This window comes from Hylobates moloch, unplaced genomic scaffold (assembly GCF_009828535.3).
Source record: "Hylobates moloch isolate HMO894 unplaced genomic scaffold, HMol_V3 SCAFFOLD_12, whole genome shotgun sequence".
In the NCBI taxonomy this organism is placed as follows: domain Eukaryota; kingdom Metazoa; phylum Chordata; class Mammalia; order Primates; family Hylobatidae; genus Hylobates; species Hylobates moloch.
This window is the reverse complement of record NW_026652287.1, coordinates 90,819,492-90,839,984: the sequence shown is the minus strand read 5'-3', so window position 1 is coordinate 90,839,984 and position 20,493 is coordinate 90,819,492. Positions and strand designations below refer to the sequence as shown.

Below are 20,493 nucleotides of genomic sequence, written 5' to 3'. Positions count from 1 at the left end.
TCCCTATTTAATAAATGGTGCTGGGAAAACTGGCTAGCCATATGTAGAAAGCTGAAACTGGATCCTTTCCTTACACCTTATATAAAAATTAATTCAAGATGGATTAAAGACTTACATGTTATACCTAAAACCATAAAAACCCTAGAAGAAAGCCTAGGCAATACCATTCGGGACATAGGCATGGGAAAGGACTTCATGTCTAAAACACCAAAAGCAATGGCAACAAAAGCCAAAATTGACAAATGGGATCTCATTAAACTAAAGAGCTTCTGCACAGCAAAAGAAACTACCATCAGAGTGAACAGGCAACCTACAGAATGGGAGAAAATTTTTGCAACCTACTCATCTGACAAAGGGCTAATATCCAGAATCTACAATGAACTCAAACAAATTTACAAGAAAAAAACAAACAACCCCATCAAAAAGTGGGCAAAGGACATGAACAGACACTTCTCAAAAGAAGATATTTATGCAGCCAAAAAACACATGAAAAAATGCTCGTCATCACTGGCCATCAGAGAAATGCGAATGAAAACCACAATGAGATACCATCTCACACCAGTTAGAATGGCCATCATTAAAAAGTCAGGAAACAACAGGTGCTGGAGAGGATGTGGAGAAATAGGAACACTTTTACACTGTTGGTGGGACTGTAAACTAGTTCAACCATTGTGGAAGTCAGTGTGGCAATTCCTCAGGGATCTAGAACTAGAAATACCATTTGACCCAGCCATCCCATTACTGGGTATATACCCAAAGGACTATAAATCATGCTGCTATAAAGACACATGCACACGTATGTTTGTTGCAGCACTATTCACAATAGCAAAGACTTGGAACCAACCCAAACGTCCAACAACGATAGACTGGATTAAGAAAATGTGGCACGTATACACCATGGAATACCATGCAGCCATAAAAAATGATGAGTTCATGTCCTTTGTAGGGACATGGATGAAACTGGAAAACATCATTCTCAGTAAACTATCACAAGGACAAAAAACCAAACACCGCATGTTCTCACTCATAGGTGGGAATTGAACAATGAGAACTCATGGACACAGGAAGGGGAACATCACACTCCGGGGACTGTTGTGGGGTTGGGGGAGGGGGGAGGGACAGCATTAGGAGACATACCTAATGCTAAATGACGAGTTAATGGGTGCAGCAAACCAACACAGCACATGGATACACATGTAACAAACCTCCACATTGTGCACATGTACCCTAAAACCTAAAGTATAATAAAAGATAAATAAATAAATAAACTGTAATCTCCTATGTTGAAGGTGGGGCCTGGTGGGAGGTGATTAGATTATGGGGGAGGATCCCTCATGACTTAGTGCTGTGTTTATGATGGTGATTTCTTGTGAGATCTGGTTGTTTTGTGTGTGGCACCTCTTCCCACCACCTCTCTCTCTCGTTCCTTCTTTTGCCATGTGATGTGCAAGATTCTGATTCACCTTCCACCTTAAGAACCATCAGCCAATTAAACCTCCTATAAATTACCCTGTTCCAGGTATGTCTTTATAGCAATACAAGAATAGCCTAATACATTGGATTGTTGGCCAATGTAGGGACTTCAACATTGGTTATCTGCATAGCTTGCATAAAAGATAGTTAAAACCCTGAAATTATTCAGAATGAAAGTCTGGAAGACAGTGATTCATAAAATTGGAACATATAGCCTGTATTTACCTGAAAGGCACAACTCCTAAAGGTAAGGCTTTGAGGAACAATGTATCTATGGTCACAGAAAAAGATGAAGGGCATGAAATAATTAATAGGTAGAGTAGCTGCTTAAAGGCCCATGGAACAGCTGGAAAAAAGAGAATGGGAAACTCAGATACCTATGTTCTCAGCTCAAGTTCAGAAAATGGCAAAACGTTTTACAAGGTTGTAGCAGTGAATTTGTAAGTAAGGGTAGAGAGGAAGTTCTGGAAGAGCTTTATCTAAGGGTTTTATAAATCTAGGGGGTTATAAAATTACTTTAAAACTGTAAAGGCTTTATTTTTAGCCATTGCAGGACAAAAGAGCTAAAATCAAAAAGCCTATTTTGAATTGCAACGAATGCACTATTCAACTTGTCTCTTTATAAAAAGTTAGAGCATTGATCTGGAAACAGAGCCTCCCTCCCAAGAAATGGAATAGGGATTATACAATAAGATTCAGATGCATTGGTGTGCCAAGGATTCCCCAATCCTCACTGAAGCTCCTTTGCTTGCTGAAAAGCCCTACTCTTCTTGAGTGGTAAAGCAATTTCTACTTGTTCAGAGAGTGTTTCCTCAACTCAGGCATTCATTTGCTTTAGGGGAAACATAATTCTTGTCATGCCCCGTCCCCTTAATCTTCAATATGAGAGGCAGCAACAGGGTATCAATTAAGAAGTAAAATCTAGGGTTGAAAACATTATTCTAAATGAACTATAAGAATTTTCTAATCTATACTAGCTACACATTAGGAAAGATAGATCTTTTACTCAACAAAGGAGGGAGAGCAATAAAAATAGAGCAGACTAGCTTTAGTTATAAGAGCATACTTTTAGGTTCTGGTTCCGGATTTATTACATTGGAGGTTCTAGATTTATTTTACTAGTTTAAGTAGGTGGGAGTCTGATAGTTTTGTGGACCACTTATCACAAAATGGAGCTCAATGGAATCATACATTAAGTGAAGTTGATCCTTTGGTAGATCACAAAGGCATAAAATCAGAACTTTCTCAAAATGAGATTTTGTAGTGGATTTATTATACCTTCACCAAGCATTGAGACAGATATTAGGGATGGGAGTCCCAGAATCTTTTAAAAGATTTTAGTGATATCCATGGGTTGCTGGTTGTCTTAGTTCATTTGAGATGCTATGACAAAGTACTATACACAGGGTGACTTATAAACCATAGAAATGTATTTTCTTTGTAGCTCTGGAGGCTGAAAAGTCCAAAGTAAAGGTGCTGACAGATTTAGTGTCAGGCAGGAGCTTCTTTCTTATTTATAGTCGGTGGTTTCTTGCCATGTCCTCACATGGTGGAAGAGATGGGGGACCTCTCAGGCCTCTTTTTATAAGGGTCTAATCCAATTTATCTGTTGTCATGCCCTAAGTACCTCCCAAAGGCCCCAACTCATAGTAACATCAGTTTGGAGGTTAAGAGTTCAACATATGAATTTCCAAGGCACACAAAAATTCAGACTATAGTGCAGGTAGAAGGCAGAGCCATGAAAATTGATCCCCTTATTTCAGTGAAGAAGAGCACATCTGGAGTGGAAGAGATCAAGTAGTGTCACTTGACTGCCAATAAGCAAAATGACTATATTTTTTATTTATAGGTATTAGGATCAGCATGAAATCAGAATTACCTGTCACAAAGAGAACTTAATAATGGCCAATTGCAAATTAGATTTCTAGCAATGAAGGAGAAGTGAAATTCACCATCTTGTTATTTGATTTGTAAAACTCCAGAACTGCTCATCAGAGCCCTTAATTGAGTCATTATAATATATGAGGCAGACTTTCTGCCCTTCATTGAATTTTTAAACCTCAGTCAAATCGTGGACCTAGAAATGCCAGAATTAAGGATAGAGCATTTTGTCTTAAATACATATTTTGTAATGATATCACAAGTGTTTGCTACTATATATATTTTTAAACCCAGTCCCTGTAGAGGAAAATACAGCTTTGAGGCAAAACTAATTCCTGGGGTCATCATTCATTTCATAAGGGTTGTTTGGTGTTAAGATGGGACAAGTGAATAATTTATCTTGTTCTAGGTTATACCCTTTTCATATTTATATTTCCCAAGTAATTCTATGTATAATTAAAATAAATGAGCTTTGAAAGTGATAGATTTCTCATACTGACTCTGTAAGCCATAAATGAAGGACCATTCCGATTGAAAAAAAAGTCAAATATTTCAGAGCTCCCCATTTCTATAAAAATATTGGATTAATAGCAAGGTCATGTCAGTAAAAAAACAGACATATCAGTGCCACCTTCAAAGACTTAAAAATGCAGAATTAATGATTCCCAGCAGATTTCCATTTAAACTAGTGCCTGGCAGTACAGCAGACAAATAGTCTTAGAGGATAAAAATGAATTTTCCAAAGTTTAATTACATGGCAACTCCTGTTGCAACTGCTGTGCCATATGTGGTCTAAATCATTACAGCTCTTAGTGCCTTGTATGAAGCAAATGATCTGAGGAATGTCTGTTCCTTCTATTCCAATAAACAAAATGACCAGAAGCAGTATGCTTTCTTTTACCAGACAAGAACAGCAATATAATTTTGCTATACTATTTCTGAATTGTGTTAATTCTTTGACTTTGAGCCATATTTTAGTCTGCAGAAATACTGTCTTACAGGACATGTCTTACAGGACATCGTGTGATACAATCAAGAGGGTAAACTGTATTAGCTACTTTGGTAAGACACTTGAATGTCGGAAATGTTGGAGATAAATAAAATAGAAGGCTATAAGTGGCCAACTCATTGATTTATTACAGAGGTTTAGGGTCTAGGGCAAGTTGAGACGTCCCTTCACAATGGAGACATTCTGTTGAACCCTACATTCATTACCGCTAGAAACATAGAGAGTCTCTTTGAATTGTGGAGGCCACATACAACCACATGTGAGTCCACTACTGAGAAAGAATAAGCTTTCAGTTTGTCCCATGTCAAGAAGTGGTTCTCCAGAGAGATGTGGTCACAGTGATCTCACTGGTTATCACCCATCTGATTAAACAATATTCAAAGAATATATGGCAGCTAGATCCAGCCAGTGGTAAGCCTTAATAGGAGGATTCACCCTCCGGCTTTCCAAAATAAAAGCATGCTATCTTTAGTAAGTAATTATTATCCTTTTGAGAAACTGGACCTTAGGAGAGACTGAACAATAATTTGAAGTTAACTGCCCATAAACTCAGTATTGTCTGGTCTATCTAGCCTAATCTGAATTGCCCGGTAGTGCTGATTCAGCAAGTACATGATATAAATGGAAATGAGACCAAATGGATTCTAGTCCTATGGCACTGCTGCCTTTCTGATAAATCACACTTATGACCTCATAGAGGCTTTCTCTACAACCTGAAAGAGTATAAATAACATCAGATGATAGTTGACATGATATATAATATGCAGGAACTGATTGCAAAAATATAGCTCTGATTTTGGATGGCCTGGAAGGGCAGTTTTATAAGATGTTAAGGATAACAAGGGTAAGGATATACAAGAATGCATCTGGGATTCAGTGAAATCTCAACATTATTGGAGATATTATGAATCTAACAGTATTATTTTTTTCAGCATTCTGAAGACATTGTGTCTTGTAAGAGAGCTCATCTGAAGCGCTTTGGAGATGAGCTTTAAACTGATCGGTGTCTAAGCTGTTAGCCTCCTGTGGTAATATCTCCTGAAGTCCAATGGTGCTAAGTCTAACTTGGTAAAAATGGAGAGAACTTGAGAAGCAGGAAGAAAATGATTCTAGATAAGAGTGATCTTGGTAGCTGGTAACAGAGCTCTCCCCAAAATCACAAGGCTATATTTATTTTTGTTGTTTAATTAGCTAATGAAAGCCTTCCTGTGGAGTCCTGAAGCGACTGGTACAAAAGAATTATAAACATACCAGTTGAATCAAAATATAACTAGCTTAGAAGTGGCAAAGTTTATAACTAGTTTAATATTAGTTTTGGAATCAGCATAGCCACAGGATGGTTTAGACACAAAGACTAAGCTGTAAACAGAAGGTTATTTGCTATTTATTCATAATGACAGAAAAATTTCTTATTACCAGTATTAATAAAAAATCATAGTGATACAAAGTGCACTGAAAGGCAAAGTATTGACATTTCTTTGTCAATTTATACTCAGTATATGCAGACCCCCACATGCATATATGTGTGTACAATTGCACAGTGTATGTGTGTATGTATGTAAATAAGCATGTATATACATTTTGTGTGTGTGTGTGTGTGTAGAGAGAGAGAAGAACATTTTTCTGGAGAAATTGAATAGTCACAAAAAAAAAGACATATAGATATTGAGCTGCGGACTGGTTCACCCCAATAAAATGGCAAAGTCCACACCTATTCATTCTAGAGTAAAGCTGATAGGTGCTATCAATTCTCACAGATATTTTAACAAGGACTTTCTTTTTAAATATGAATCTATGTTCAGCAAAGCACTAACAGACATATGAGGAAAGACTCTAATATAAAAGATCTCTGGAGGTTAAGTAAAACCAAGAAAAAAGTCAAAGAAAACAAAATTATTGCAAGAAGACGAAAAACCTCACACAGCCAGCAAAACTCTTTAAAATCCTAAGTGAGGTAACAGAGATAGTAATAACATGAAACAAAAGTATGCTTTAGTAAAAAAAATCAGAGAACAAGTTGATGTATACTGAGTAAATGTATATGATATAGAAAATTTTAAAAATCAGAAGATGAAATCTGTCAAAAATCATAAGCAATTTTGAGAAAGGAATTAGAAAAGACTAGATAGAATTAGTCAATCTAACCAGATTTACTTTAAGCCTTAGAAAAAGAGAATAGAAAAAAATGGATTGACTATATGAACATCAACTTCCAGGTTGGAAGAATTCTTTGAATGCCCCATAAGTGAGTAAAATACACCCTCTCAAAGCATAGTACTATAAAATTACAGAAAGTGAAGATTTAAAAAAATCCTAAGGGTTTTCAGAGAGGGAAACGCGTCACATTTTGAAGACTCCGGTCATCATTTTATCAACGTTTTCAGTCTCAACTCCAAAAGTTCCAAGACAATCGCTTCTTCAAATATCATCAAACTTTTGAAGGAACACCATTTTAAATTAAAATTCTATTTAGTTAAAATACCATGTAGGAGGGTAGGCTGAATAAGTACATTTTAAAACGTGAATTCTCAAAAAAAAAAAAAAAAAAAAGGAAAAACATATCCCAGATAACAGGAAGTGAAGCGATTAGAGGATAGACTCTGCCAATATTGTTGTGTTAACCAAGAAAACACAAGATGGTGGAAGCAACAAGGAATCCAACAGAGGAGCTGGGTGAAGGGAAGCCCAGGACCATAACCGTCCCCGACAGATCCAGAAAGCGGGGTTTATAATATCCATACATTCACTTTAAAAGGCAGTAATTCAAGAGAAACAGTGTGATTTATTTTTGTGTTAATTTTAATTTATACCTAGGGAAGCTTACTTAACATTGGAAGAAACCTTATAATCAAGACCTACTACATGAATTCTTTTAATGCCTGCTGCAAGTAAATGTCTATTACATTAGATACAATTGGCTTGCACTTACTTTTATCAAAACACCTCCACGTAGGTTGTAAGAGAGGATTCTTGTAGCCTTTGATAACTATAAGGAAACTGAAATGTCACATAAAGAACCTAATAACTGTGATCTATCAAATTAGCTTAGGTTGCTTTTCAACAGCAAGGAAATTACACTGAAGTAGGAAGTTATGACATCCCAGGAGAAATACTATCTCCCAGGAGAAAAAAAATGAATCTAATATGTCTGTTTTTTAAATCAACACTTGTAAAATGTTCTAAGTCCTTTCAAAATATTGACTCATTTAATCTTCACCACAACTTTATGAGGTACACATTATTATCATTGTTATTATTATTGTTAAAGATGAGGAGACCAAGGCAGAGAAAACTAGAAATATAATTGTCTAAGGTCTCACAGCTACTAAATGGCAGAGGTGTATTCAAACACAAGCAGGTCTGACTTTAACCACCATGCCATTTGCCTCTATTCACTGAGTGGAAACAATTTTTTCAAATGATTTTACAATTCTGTTTGAGATTTTGGAAAATATGAATGAAATATTTTTATATGTAATGTATTATGTACAGTTACATATACAGAGAGAAAGCAAATAAATGTGTTACAATAAAGAATCTATAGTACTTTTGCAATGTTTTAGTAGTAGACAATGTTTATATTGTATAAAAAAGTATGCACTAGACCGGGCACGGTGGCTCACGCTTGTAATCCTAGCACTTTGGGAGGCCGAGGCGGGCAGATCACGAGGTCAGGAGATCGAGACCACAGTGAAACCCCGTCTCTACCAAAAAATACAAAAAATTAGCCGGGAGTGGTGGCGGGCACCTGTAGTCCCAGCTACTCGGAGAGGCTGCGGCAGGAGAATGGCGTGAACCCGAGGGGCGGAGCTTGCAGTGAGCCGAGATTGCGCCACTGCACTCCAGCCTGGGCAACAGAGCGAGATTCCGTCTCAAAAAAAAAAAAAAAAAAAAGTATGCACTAAATATTTATTTAATAAAAGCTTGTGATATGCATATATGGGACTGAGCAAGCGTGTTAAATGTTAATTTAATTAAAAAGGTTAAATTGATAAATTAAAAATAATATAAGCTGGAATATTAAAGCAAATACTAAAAAAAAGCTTTAGAATAAAGTTAAAAATAATGGCCTCTTGGGAGCAGGACTTACACTGAAGTGGATGGGGTTGGTAATTGTTACCTTCATTATGAGTTTTGTGGTAGTCTTGACTTTTAAATGTATCATTACAGTATTTTAAATGTCTTACTTTGACATTTTAAACTTTTATTTATGTGTGTGTGTATATGTGTGTTGGATATATATTTTAGTGGATTCCTTTTATATTTAAAAAATTATATAACAAAGTTTAGTCAAACAAAGCTGAAATTGATTTATTAAGAGAAAATTCTTTTTAGCATAAGTTCAATCAATTCTAAATAAATAAAGCTCCCAGGAGCACCTATGGAGTCCATCCAACCATCACCGAAAACAGATGTGTCAGACACAAGTGCCAGCAAATTTGAAATTTCATGTCTTTTATCCACTTATGCATTGTCTTCTCTTTTAAATGTCAATAATCTTCAAGAATGTGACAAGCTGAATTCCTCAGTGAAAGACAGTTAAGCAAAGTATTTTCCTTTTTAGTAGGAAGAAGTAGAAGCAACATAAGTAAATTTAAAACAAAAAATGCTAAAAAAAAAAAAAAGAAAGGAGGGAAGTTACAAAAAATACAACAACAACAACAGCTTTATTTCCTATCAAATTTCTGAAAGGATTTATCTCTGGAAGGCGAAATTATCGACTATCACATTCTCTTCTGAAATAAATTTCTAGCATCATTTCCTCATATGTGAAAGGAAAGAGTACGCAGAAATGATTTGTAAGATCCCCTGGAACTTTGAATTTTTCACTATGAAAATTGTCTATACTTATCCAACATGTTCACCTTCATTATCTCATTTGATCTTAAGATGACCTAGAGCACTTCTCAGGGCAAGTACATTATGGGGAGCCTTAGGCTCATGCTAGTTAAATGGTCTATGCAAAGCCAAGCAACTACTAAGTTGCCAAAGGAAAATTCAAACTCACATTTTTAAAACATCAAATATCTAAGGCTTTCCATTATGTTCCTACTTACACAACTATGCTGATCAAAAACTCATGGCTATAAAAGTGATACAAGTGCCTTATATGTTTATTTGCTCATTTATTCCTTTAGTAAACATATGTTGACAACTTGCTATGTGCAAAGCCTCACAGACTTTTAAAATATCAAACTGTCACTAGATAGGTAGTGCCATAGCCACTTTATTAAACTTTAGGATTCCTTTCTACCTTTTTGAAATATCAGATAGGACTAGCCAGAATCTTTTATTAATTTTTATATCAGTTCATATGACTCAGACATTCTTACTAACTTCTGAAATTTATTCAACTTAAACAGTTCCGGAGAAGAGTTAAAGTACCCATTCTTCAAGAAGCAACAATCAAAGAAAAGTAGATTAGAATGTTATAGGAGAAAATCAAGACACAGATAGTGATTACCCTGACAGTGGAAATAATTCTGTGTTTTTAGTCTGGAAACAATGATATTCAAACTCGGCAAGCATTGTAGATGATCATTTTTATTTGTATCATGTCTCCCAAAGTCCTTAAAATGTGATTATTATCATATGTGCACAGAATGGAAGAGAAGAGTTAAGAATGATTTCCAGATTTGTGGTTTGGGAGACTAAATATGACAAAAGTCTCAAAAGTATAAAACGACAGGAGCAGTTAGAAGTAAAAGGAGACAGAGAATTTCATTTTACATATACGCCCTTGAGACATGCAACAGGAGATGTCTAGAAAGCAGATATACACACACATTGGAAAGCAGGTCTTCTTCTAGAGGCTGGGTTGCAGATACAGACTCAGGAGTTACCATGATGGAGGAGATGGAACCATAGAATCATGCAGGAAGTGTATATAGAGCAAGAAGAGCACAAAGCAGAGGACAGAATCTTAAAGGGTTCCAAATGCTAGAAATGCTCTTAAATAATGTTATAAAGAGGAAATAGAGCTTTGGGATATAGACAGAGAAAAGTCACCAGAAAAGGGGAGGAAAAACTAGGAAAGAGTGACGTCAGAACAACTAAAACAAACATTTAATAAAAGGGGGTGGGTCAGTATTGTCAAAGGCCAACTATGCTTAACACTAAAAGACTTCAACAGATTAGTAAATGTGAAGATCACTGCTGATTTTCTGTCAGAACCATTTTAGGGAAGCAGAATTAGAAGTCATATTTTGGTTGGCAGATCATGAGTGGAATGGTGAGGAGGAAATAGATTGGAGGCAGCCAGTATACTACTCTAATTTTCCTACAATGAACATGTAGCAACATTTGTGTAAGAAAATTATAAAATGAATAAAATCAGTTTGGCTAAAAAAATTAACAGTAAGACAATAGCTGGAAGAGGGCCATGCAGATTTGAAGATCATCAGTTGTTTAAATCTTGAGGGTTTAGGAAAAGAAGAGAGAGGGAGAAAAAATGCAACAGAGAGAGGAGACAATTGTTGTGACAAAGCAAATAACACTTGGTTGTTTTCTTAAAATGTGATGTGAGTACACCTACATACCTATAGGACTAGTAAAAAATCATGTCAGAATAGGATCTTAATCTATAAAAGCCCTTAAATATAAATGCATTTTCCAGTTGAGAGTGTAGGGCTAATTCCAAATAAGGCTATTATTTCTGTAATTGTTTATAGCAAACTAGACCTAACCCTGTGAAGCAATCCATTACTATTTTGTAGATGACAAAACTGAACTCTAATTGACCCTCCTATGGTTAGGAGAGAGGAAAGAGGTGGTTCACAAAAGGTCCTCTGAATCCAATGCTTACTCCTCTTCACGGTGCTCTTTGACAATACTCCTGTGAGCTGTTAAATGAGTCATATAGCATTCACTGAAGCTAGAATAAGAGTTTGCAAAACAAAAGCATAACAATCAATCCACATAATAACACCTAAATGAAATATTTTTTGTTCGCATCTTTTCTAAAGAAGCATAATATTTTTTTCATCAAATATCAGAAGTGGAGGACACACTAGTTTAGATATATGTTAAAGAAAAAAGCAGTGTAACAGAATGTCTCATAAGGGACTATATGCAAAACATGTGTTATATTATAATGAATAACAAATTATCCCACCTTAGCAGGTACTTGGAATAAATTGTTAAAAGAAATATAATAGGAAATAGGGATACAAAAATTATTTCTCTGAAACAAAGCATAATACCAAGATTAGCACCAAAATCAGGTACTTCTTTCCAGATATCACATTGACATTTTTTCAAATACATATATTTATTTATTTTTCCCTTAGTAAAACACATTACAGCATCTATTTTATATCAGAAACAGATAACATATGTCCATATAAACAGAAGACATTGGCTTTTAATTATTTGTATTCAATTTTTAAGAAATGGTCATCTAGGGAAAATGTTTTAAAATCTTTTAAAATATCTTTTTGTTATACTTTAAAACTGCCTTCAGCTGCCTGTTGGTAAATAAGGTCTAGATATCAGTACATGACAACATGTACTAATGAATTGAACTGTGAATTAGGAATGAAAATTGCCTAGAAATTTTTTTATGGGTTCTTAGGATTAAAGTAAGAATTTCCTTTGCTGGGCTGTGTAGGCACTAAGATTACGTGGTTGTTGGAGGGGTTAAATTTGGATCTACTAGTGCATATATATTACGGAGGATTCATAAAAACACGACAGTGGAGCCTGGGTCAATCCATTACCATGTACAAGCAGTGACCAATAGAAAAGGAAGAAGAAGATCCAAGAAGGCTGAGGTAAGCAGTCTTCTGAAGCCCTGTCAAAGTGGAAACAATAGATCAAAGGTGTTCATGGTAACTGGGACGAGTAGGTTTCACTGTTTTTCATAGGAGGCTTGACAGCTTAAAGTAAAAACAAATTATTTTCGTCAAAGATTTTTTTTTTCTCTTAACTGATTTTTAGCAAACCTCAGACTCAGACACAGGACTCAACGGTGTATTCCTGGAAGGCAAGGTAAACTATTTTGCACTTTTAAAAACTCTTAAAGTTAAGCATGCAAAGTACTTATTCAACAGACGCAGGGTTACAACTTCAATAACTAAACCAAAACCCTATTCTGAAAAAGAAAAAGAAAAAAAAATATTTCTTTGTTGGAACATGGCCAGAGCAGCTTTCTGCAGTCCTAGAAAATGTGACAGCTTGCAGAAGCAACTCTGCACTTGTTTTCTGCAATTTAATGGCAAAATTGAAAGATCAGCATTTCATAAATGAAGTTGACTTTATCTTTTCCTAAGGAATCAGTAAAATTTATTTTGTCCTATTATCAATCAGTTCAATAAATGTACATTGATCAGAATGTTACTGATATATATATAAATATATATGTAACTAACATATGTATGCTATAACTGATTAAAATATATATGTATATTTCCTGTTAAAATAATTATTTGTACCAATAATCTTTGATAATCAGTGGGGAGGGTTTATGTGTTTTAAATGTATCAACTATTAGTAAATGCTAACCTACTTTCTATTATCCACACTGATAATATGAATATAAAGAAATTCTCTACCTGTATCCTAAATATGTTTTTTGGTTGTTTTTGTTTCTTATCAACCATAATAATGGCATAGTTGAATACAATACTCATGTACTTGTGCTATACATCACAATGTATTCAACTCTATATAATAAACTCTATCTCTATATATACATATATACATATATATAGAGAGATAGAATATACACATTCTCTGAGAGAGAGGGGGAGAGAGAGAGAGAATTGATAATTCAGTAGCTTGGCTGAACAACTTAATTGTGTGCTTAAAATTATAGACATCTTCCCCCACCCTCAAAAAACTTACCTGAGAAGTTGAGCTAGAGAATAACAGATTAATCACATTTTTATTCAGATCCTAGAACCTTCCTTCACCATAAAGTGCTAAAATGTTCTTTGATCTCTTCATTCCTTTGGTTCAAGGGCCAAAAGGCCTAGGAAATCTCATCCAGATGTTCTGCTCATTTAAGAGTAAAAGTAAAAGCATATGCCTTCCTCTCAGGAACAACACAGATTCCCAGTTTGAGTTTTTAAAAGATCACTTTTTTGTACTCTCGTATTCAACTACTGGTTTCAGTTCAGTTCTTTAAATTAAATAGCTTGAAATGGAAAAACACTTAGAGCTGCTGAAATTTCCTTTCCATTTCTCAGCTTTTATTGTGTTTGGGTTACAACCAGAAAGCTACAAGTTGGTGAATTATTCTCAATGTTTGCAAAATGCTTTGCATATGGTGCCTACTAACTAATGTATATTAAGATCTGTGTATGAAATGTTGACATATTTTCACCTCTTCCCTGAAGAAGCAATGTTTACTGATCATTTTGATGTATAAAATTATCTAAAGGTCAGGATCTTCAAACATCTAACAGTTGTGTTCCTTTTCCTGTAGGTGCTATAATGGCAGGCAAAATCTGTTTCATCATGTGGGTGTTATTCATAACAGACACTGTGTGGTCTAGAAGTGTGAGGCAGGTCTATGAAGTACACGATTCAGATGATTGGACTATTCATGACTTCGAGTGTCCCATGGAATGTTTCTGCCCACCCAGTTTTCCTACTGCTTTATATTGTGAAAATAGAGGTCTCAAAGAAATTCCTGCTATTCCTTCAAGAATTTGGTATCTTTATCTTCAAAACAACCTGATAGAAACCATTCCTGAAAAGCCATTCGAGAATGCCACCCAGCTAAGATGGATAAATCTAAACAAGAACAAAATAACCAACTATGGAATTGAAAAAGGAGCCCTAAGCCAGCTGAAGAAGTTGCTCTTCTTATTTCTGGAAGATAATGAGCTAGAGGAGGTACCTTCTCCATTGCCAAGAAGTTTAGAACAATTACAATTAGCTAGAAATAAGGTGTCCAGAATTCCTCAAGGAACCTTTAGCAATCTGGAGAACCTGACCCTTCTTGACCTACAGAACAACAAATTAGTGGACAACGCCTTTCAAAGAGACACTTTTAAAGGACTCAAGAACCTCATGCAGCTAAACATGGCAAAGAATGCCCTGAGGAATATGCCTCCAAGATTACCAGCCAATACAATGCAATTGTTTTTAGACAACAATTCCATTGAAGGAATACCAGAAAATTATTTTAATGTGATTCCTAAAGTGGCCTTTTTGAGACTAAATCACAACAAATTATCAGATGAGGGTCTCCCATCAAGAGGATTTGATGTATCATCAATTCTAGATCTTCAGCTGTCGCACAATCAACTCACAAAGGTTCCCCGAATCAGTGCTCATCTGCAGCACCTTCACCTTGATCATAACAAAATTAAAAGTAAGTAACCTGCAGAGTATGTCTTTGACTAAAGGGCTCATGGTCATTAAATGTATCTTTATTTTCATTAAAAAGAGCAAATGTGTTGCCCCCTCCCCCACTAATGTTCCTTTAGATTTTTAGTGTGTTTTCAATTTTCAGTATTAAATTTTGTCTATACACAGACAGTCTTAATGAACCAAGAAGTCCAAATCTTCAAACTGAAGACTAAAAAGTGGACTTGAGTCATCTACAGAGGACTATTATCCATTAGAGAAACTAAATGCCTCTATCTTCTTTTACTCCAGGAGATTCCAATATTTCTGCCCCATTGGGTAGGCTTATTTAAGAAACCATACCAGGCACAAACAACCTCACGACTAGTAATAAAGAAAATATGATTTAAGAGGCATTAGGAAGGCATCTCTGTCCTAAACACTATATGACAGCTGATGCCTGAAACCCTCCTAATTGGAGTCTCTAATTAAACTCCCCTAATTACAGTGGGAGTCTCAAACAATGCGTAAAGGCTGGTGACTCCACCCCCAGAATTTCTGATTCAGTAGATGTGGAGTGAGACTTGAGAATTTTCATCTCTAACAGCCTTCCAGTTGATGTTCTGGGAACTACACATTGAGAACCACTACTATAGTTTAAGGCTTTATTAATTAAAATGGAAAGAAATTTCCCTGGTAGCTGGCAACTCCTTGGGAATTACAGGCAATGGTCAGGTAGAATACTCTCTCCTTTCCTGAAAAGAGCTTTTCATAAAGGAGTGAGAGATGAATTCAAAGTTTTTGGAGGCAGAGGCATCAAGAGAAGAAGTGATTATCGAAAGCAGATGTTGGACACATTAGAGACAAACTTGGCTTCTTCACAATTATGCATGAGACCAGGCTGGACTTGGTGTAAAAATGGGTCCAGCCACAGGGATACGATACCTAGCCTGGAATTTATCTATGCATCTTCAACCTCAGAGTAGACCCTTTAAAAATAACTTTGGGGAGATTTCTCCAGGACAACCTAAGAAAATGCATTCCAAAAGTAGTATTCAGTCAGGATAGTTTGTAAGAGAATAACAAAGATAATTTGTCAAAAGGTTGTGCTGCCTGGGTATTACTCACTAAAGCTTTTTAAGCAAATAATCACATAAACATATCATTTATAGGAACAGACTATTTTTCCACTGGGTACTGCTCAGTTATTTAAGACTTTTTTGTTTTTTTTTGGTGGGGGGAGTTAAATAACAGTGTACTTGAGCCCACAATACAGGAATTAAATGGCAGCCTGCCATCACAGCGGTTATTTTTCCATGGTGATGAAATGTATTGTTTAATCCTGTAGTCAAAAACAAAAGATGCAACAGAAAAAAAATGTTAAGAGATGAATCTGTTTAGCTGAATCAAATAGAACAACAACAATATTGACCTAAACATATAACTTTTCCTGACGAGTGTTCTGTGCTTCTACAGGTATATTACAGGTACATTCCTTAAAAGCCCCACAGACAATTGATGTGGGAAGTAAACTTCAAGTGACTCCACATAGAGCCCTTGCTTACGAATTAGGCATTTCATCCTGAGCATTTGTGAATTAGGGTGGTTAGGAGTGAGGTAGCAATATTTAAAACACAGTTGAGAAGTATAAGACTTTAGCTTATAGAGTGTTATGTGTGTAGTATAGACCCACATTTTAGAGTTTTATCAAAGTGTTTTCTCATGGATTCCTAATTTTCTATCGTTTTCAAATCTTAGTGTGCATCAGAATCACCTGGAGATCTTGTAAACCCAGGCTGCTGTTTCCCACCCCCAGAATTTCTGACTTGCTAGGTCAGAGGTTGAGCCTCACAGTTTAGTCCCCGGGTATTAATAGTATTGATGTTGCTGGCTCACGATTTGAGAACTACTATTTAATCCTTGCAAGAAACTTGTGTGACATTATTAGGAATTTCTGAAGAAAGAGAAACTGAAGATCAGCTAGGGGAGGATATTTGCCCAAGGACAAAGGGTAAATGCAATAGCCAAGAGCTGAGTCTAAAGTGTTTTTTTCACTCATACAGTATAATAACAATACTTTCCTTCATTGTCACGAATACAAATTTTTAAAAAAATTCCATCAGTAGAACAGCAACAAAGAGAAACGTAGTCATTTACTTTTTAATGTAGATATCAAATTTTGTCATCTCAATATTTAAGAAAATAAATATAAGAGTTTCCCTGGAGAGAATTATTGACATAATAATATCACACTGTGTCAAAACTGTTTAAGTACTTGCTTCTTCTTGCCACGTAATCTACTCTAGTTGTAACAAAGTGGTCTCTAAGAAACATCCCTCTTCTATGAAAAGCCATCAAAATTTACAAGACAGTGAACTTGTCTTAAGCAATATGATGGAAATATTTATTTTTCTGAAAACTTTCAGGGATTTAAGATAAGGCAAAAATGTTATTTACTCAACTACATTACTTTCTGGTGTTCCCTGAGAAACACTGTAATTTATGAAAATGTAATTAAATTTAGAATACTTCTTTTTTATATTCATTTATTCAGACATACATTGATTATGCGACATGAGCTTGATGAGGATAAGGGGATTGCACATTGAAAGGGACATATTCTCTTGGGCAAGAGACCTATTGTAGAAATAGAAAGAATAGGCCAGGTCTCAGCTCTGCCACTTACTTGCTGAAATACATTGTGTGCATTTGCTTATTTCTCTGAACCAGAATTCCCACAAATGCCCAGGTAGGGAGAATAATAATATTGCCTGATAAAGCCTGTGAGATAATCAGGTGATACTTGAATGTATGTAAAAAAAGAGAACCTGATTTTATAACAACTAAACTGCTATTCAAATGAGTTGTTATTTTTATTAAATTCAGTTTACAAAATGGCATAAATTCAAAGCAAAGCAACCTTGCTGGAAACATAAAATTATTCACTACAATATGAATCTGTATAAAACAATAGGCCACAGAGGAGGGGCATTGCCCAAGTTCAGTGGGTCTAATCAGGGAAGATCTCTTGTTTGGAATGGTTTTGAAAAGGAATTTAAAGGTAATATATGGATTCATGGTTAAAATCAGCTGTTACACAGAGTTCTCTGAATTTTGCTAGTTTAACTGGGCTTCTCTCCTGCATGTTCCTAAATCTCAGCATAGTCATTGGTGCCAAGAGCTTTGATCCAAGGCAGGTGCACAATTACTCCCATCCTAACCATATGAAAAGGCTGCTGGGATATTTTCTGGCTTGAGTTCTTTGTCATTCAATTCTTGGCAAAATTTTAGTTTCCAATTAAATAAATTTAAAGATGAAGATTCAAGATTGTTTTCCGTATTGCTTATGTAAATTTATGTTAATTGTACTTTTAAAATCATGTTATGTACACTATTTTGCATCTTTTAAGGTAATTTTCAAGCATTTTCTTTTATATTAGATTGATTTTCTACTTACCCATCCAGGATCCATCCATCCATCCATCCACTCTTGTACTTACCCATTCGTTCAGTCCCAAATCTGAACTGTTGTCTCCACATCTGATGCCCTAAATCCTCCCTACAGCAATCTAAATGTGCTTTATCTTATCTTCAAGTTTAGAAAACAAGTGATGTCTTATTCACCTTTGTTTCTATCACAGATCTTAACAGTATTTCCCTACTAGTGCTCTATACTAAGTAGCAGAACATGGACTGAGATGACTGTAAGTTTGCTGAACGTTTGTTTGGGGAAAACAGGCACAATCTCTCACTGACACAAATGTTTTGTATAACCACCATTTTCATATATTAGGCCACTAAGCCCTCCATAGGACCGCGGCATTAGTTTTTTGGTCTTCCCACTGTTAGTTTCTCTTGTGTTCCAATTCATCCATCTATTCTCTTTGTCTCTGTAGGTGTGAATGTCTCTGTAATATGTCCCAGCCCATCAATGCTGCCTGCAGAACGAGATTCCTTCAGTTATGGACCTCATCTTCGCTACCTCCGTCTGGATGGAAATGAAATCAAACCACCAATCCCAATGGCTTTAATGACCTGCTTCAGACTTCTGCAGGCTGTCATTATTTAAACACATTCTCACCAAATCTAAAATTAGTTTAATGAGCTAATGTGTCTGACATGAAATGTGGTTACCATTAATAGGCTTAGGACACAAGTCATATTCCCCATTGCTCTCGGCCACCATTTTCATTTGTGCAGTGTATTTTTTCTATTCAAAGATGCTTTTGCCAGTTACATGCAGCACAGCCTGAATTAATTTGCTTTTCTTTTAATTAATAAAACAGACACAGAGTTAATATAGTTTATCAACTCAAAGATAGTTTTATTTTGGTCTCTTCCATAGATTATTAACACTAAATAACACAATTATATTCTTATACAATAAAAAGGACCTATTTGTGTATGTTTAAAATTACTTATGCAGATACCATAATTTACAGTATAAATGTAATAATCAAATAGGAGGAGAATGACCTGAAGAAAATGAGAAAATAAGATATTTCTTAATTGTAATCATAATAAAATGCAGATTGCTAAGTAGCTGTTGGTAGTACAAGTTTGATATTTAGCTTGAGAATGGGTATGGAATGAATCAAATACTTCATCACTAAAGAATTCTTGTTATTTAATATCAAATAATGAAACAGCAGTCATTTCTAGTTCATTACCATTTCTTGTAGCTGTTGTTTTTAGATATAGTCCACTGTATTCTTATAAGTTCTAAATTTTATGTTTATTATAATGCATTTCTTGTGGAATCTTAGTGTTTTAATATTTGAAATCCACTCAAATTGCAAATTATTCTTTATATTTGATTGTGTTTTTTGGATTTCTAAATAGAAGTATTGAATGCTTCCTAACAAAACAGAATATTTCAAAGAAATTAGCAAGCTTCATTGAAGAACACGTTTTAATAAAAATGTGTTATAGTAAAAATTATTTTCATTTTTCTGGCATAAATATATTCAAATATGTTTACTCCTACCTTCATTTTCCTTTTCTTCCAGAAAACACAAAAAATTTGTATTCTAATCACTTGACATAATATTTCTGATTTTTGTGAATTTAAAAAAAGAATTTCATTAAGTAACAAAGTACTGTGTACTTTACATTAGCCTTCTGACTTTACAAGCATGTGCTATAAGCAATCTGTGTTCCATAAAGATCAATGGATGCCTTTATATACATTTTCCCAACAGTATTCTTAAAAATCCTACAAATCTGGCACATTTCCACAGAAAAATGATTATATATATTTGTAAAATACTAGGTTAAAAATGTCCAATAGTTTACTTCAAAGCCTCTCAGAAATTTAATATGCTATTTTATAATGTAAATTTCCAAGAAAATAATAGAATGTGCAACTATGTTTTTACACCAAACTTATTTGAGGGTGAAGAAGAACCAATCCTTACTATGACCTTATACCAAACTTACTACTTATTTTTACACCAAAACTTATTTGAGATTGAGGAAGGAGAACCAATCAACAAACTTTGAACATAGTTTTTAAAATGCTGGCTGAAAGTAATAAATCAAATCAGTTGACATTAACAAAAAGAAAAGTGTTTTAAATGATCTCAAAGCACACCAATAAAATTATAAAAATTATGTCATAAAAATAGAAGTAATCAGATATCATTAGACTGAAAAAAATATGTGAAGGGGAACATAACTTTAAATATTTGAAAACATGCCATTTGAAAAGGGCACAAAACATATGCCAGGAAGCCCCAGAATGAAGAGTAGAACATATGGTTAAAATTGATAAGAAGTCATATTTTGGCTCTAGTTAAGAAAGAATTTTCTAATTGTTGTTCCAAGTCACCCGG

At 35.0% G+C, this 20,493-nt stretch overlaps 1 protein-coding gene across 1 annotated transcript; it reads left to right on the top strand.

Annotated features, from left to right (window-relative positions):
- The first annotated feature begins 12,071 nt into the window (after positions 1-12,071).
- On the top strand, positions 12,072-19,581 carry KERA (keratocan). Its single transcript, XM_032171679.2, has 3 exons — positions 12,072-12,352; positions 13,791-14,684; positions 18,556-19,581. Exons 2-3 carry the CDS (start codon positions 13,799-13,801, stop codon positions 18,726-18,728), a joined length of 1,059 nt encoding a protein of 352 aa, XP_032027570.1. The 5' UTR covers positions 12,072-12,352; positions 13,791-13,798; the 3' UTR covers positions 18,729-19,581.
- Positions 19,582-20,493: the final 912 nt, after the last annotated feature.

Coding starts and splice junctions, on each gene's coding strand:
- KERA (XM_032171679.2), top strand. CDS start 13,799: ATGGCAGGCAAAATCTGTTTCATCATGTGGGTGTTATTCATAACAGAC. Junction 14,685..18,555: donor TGATCATAACAAAATTAAAA/GTAAGTAACCTG, acceptor TTGTCTCTGTAG/GTGTGAATGTCTCTGTAATA.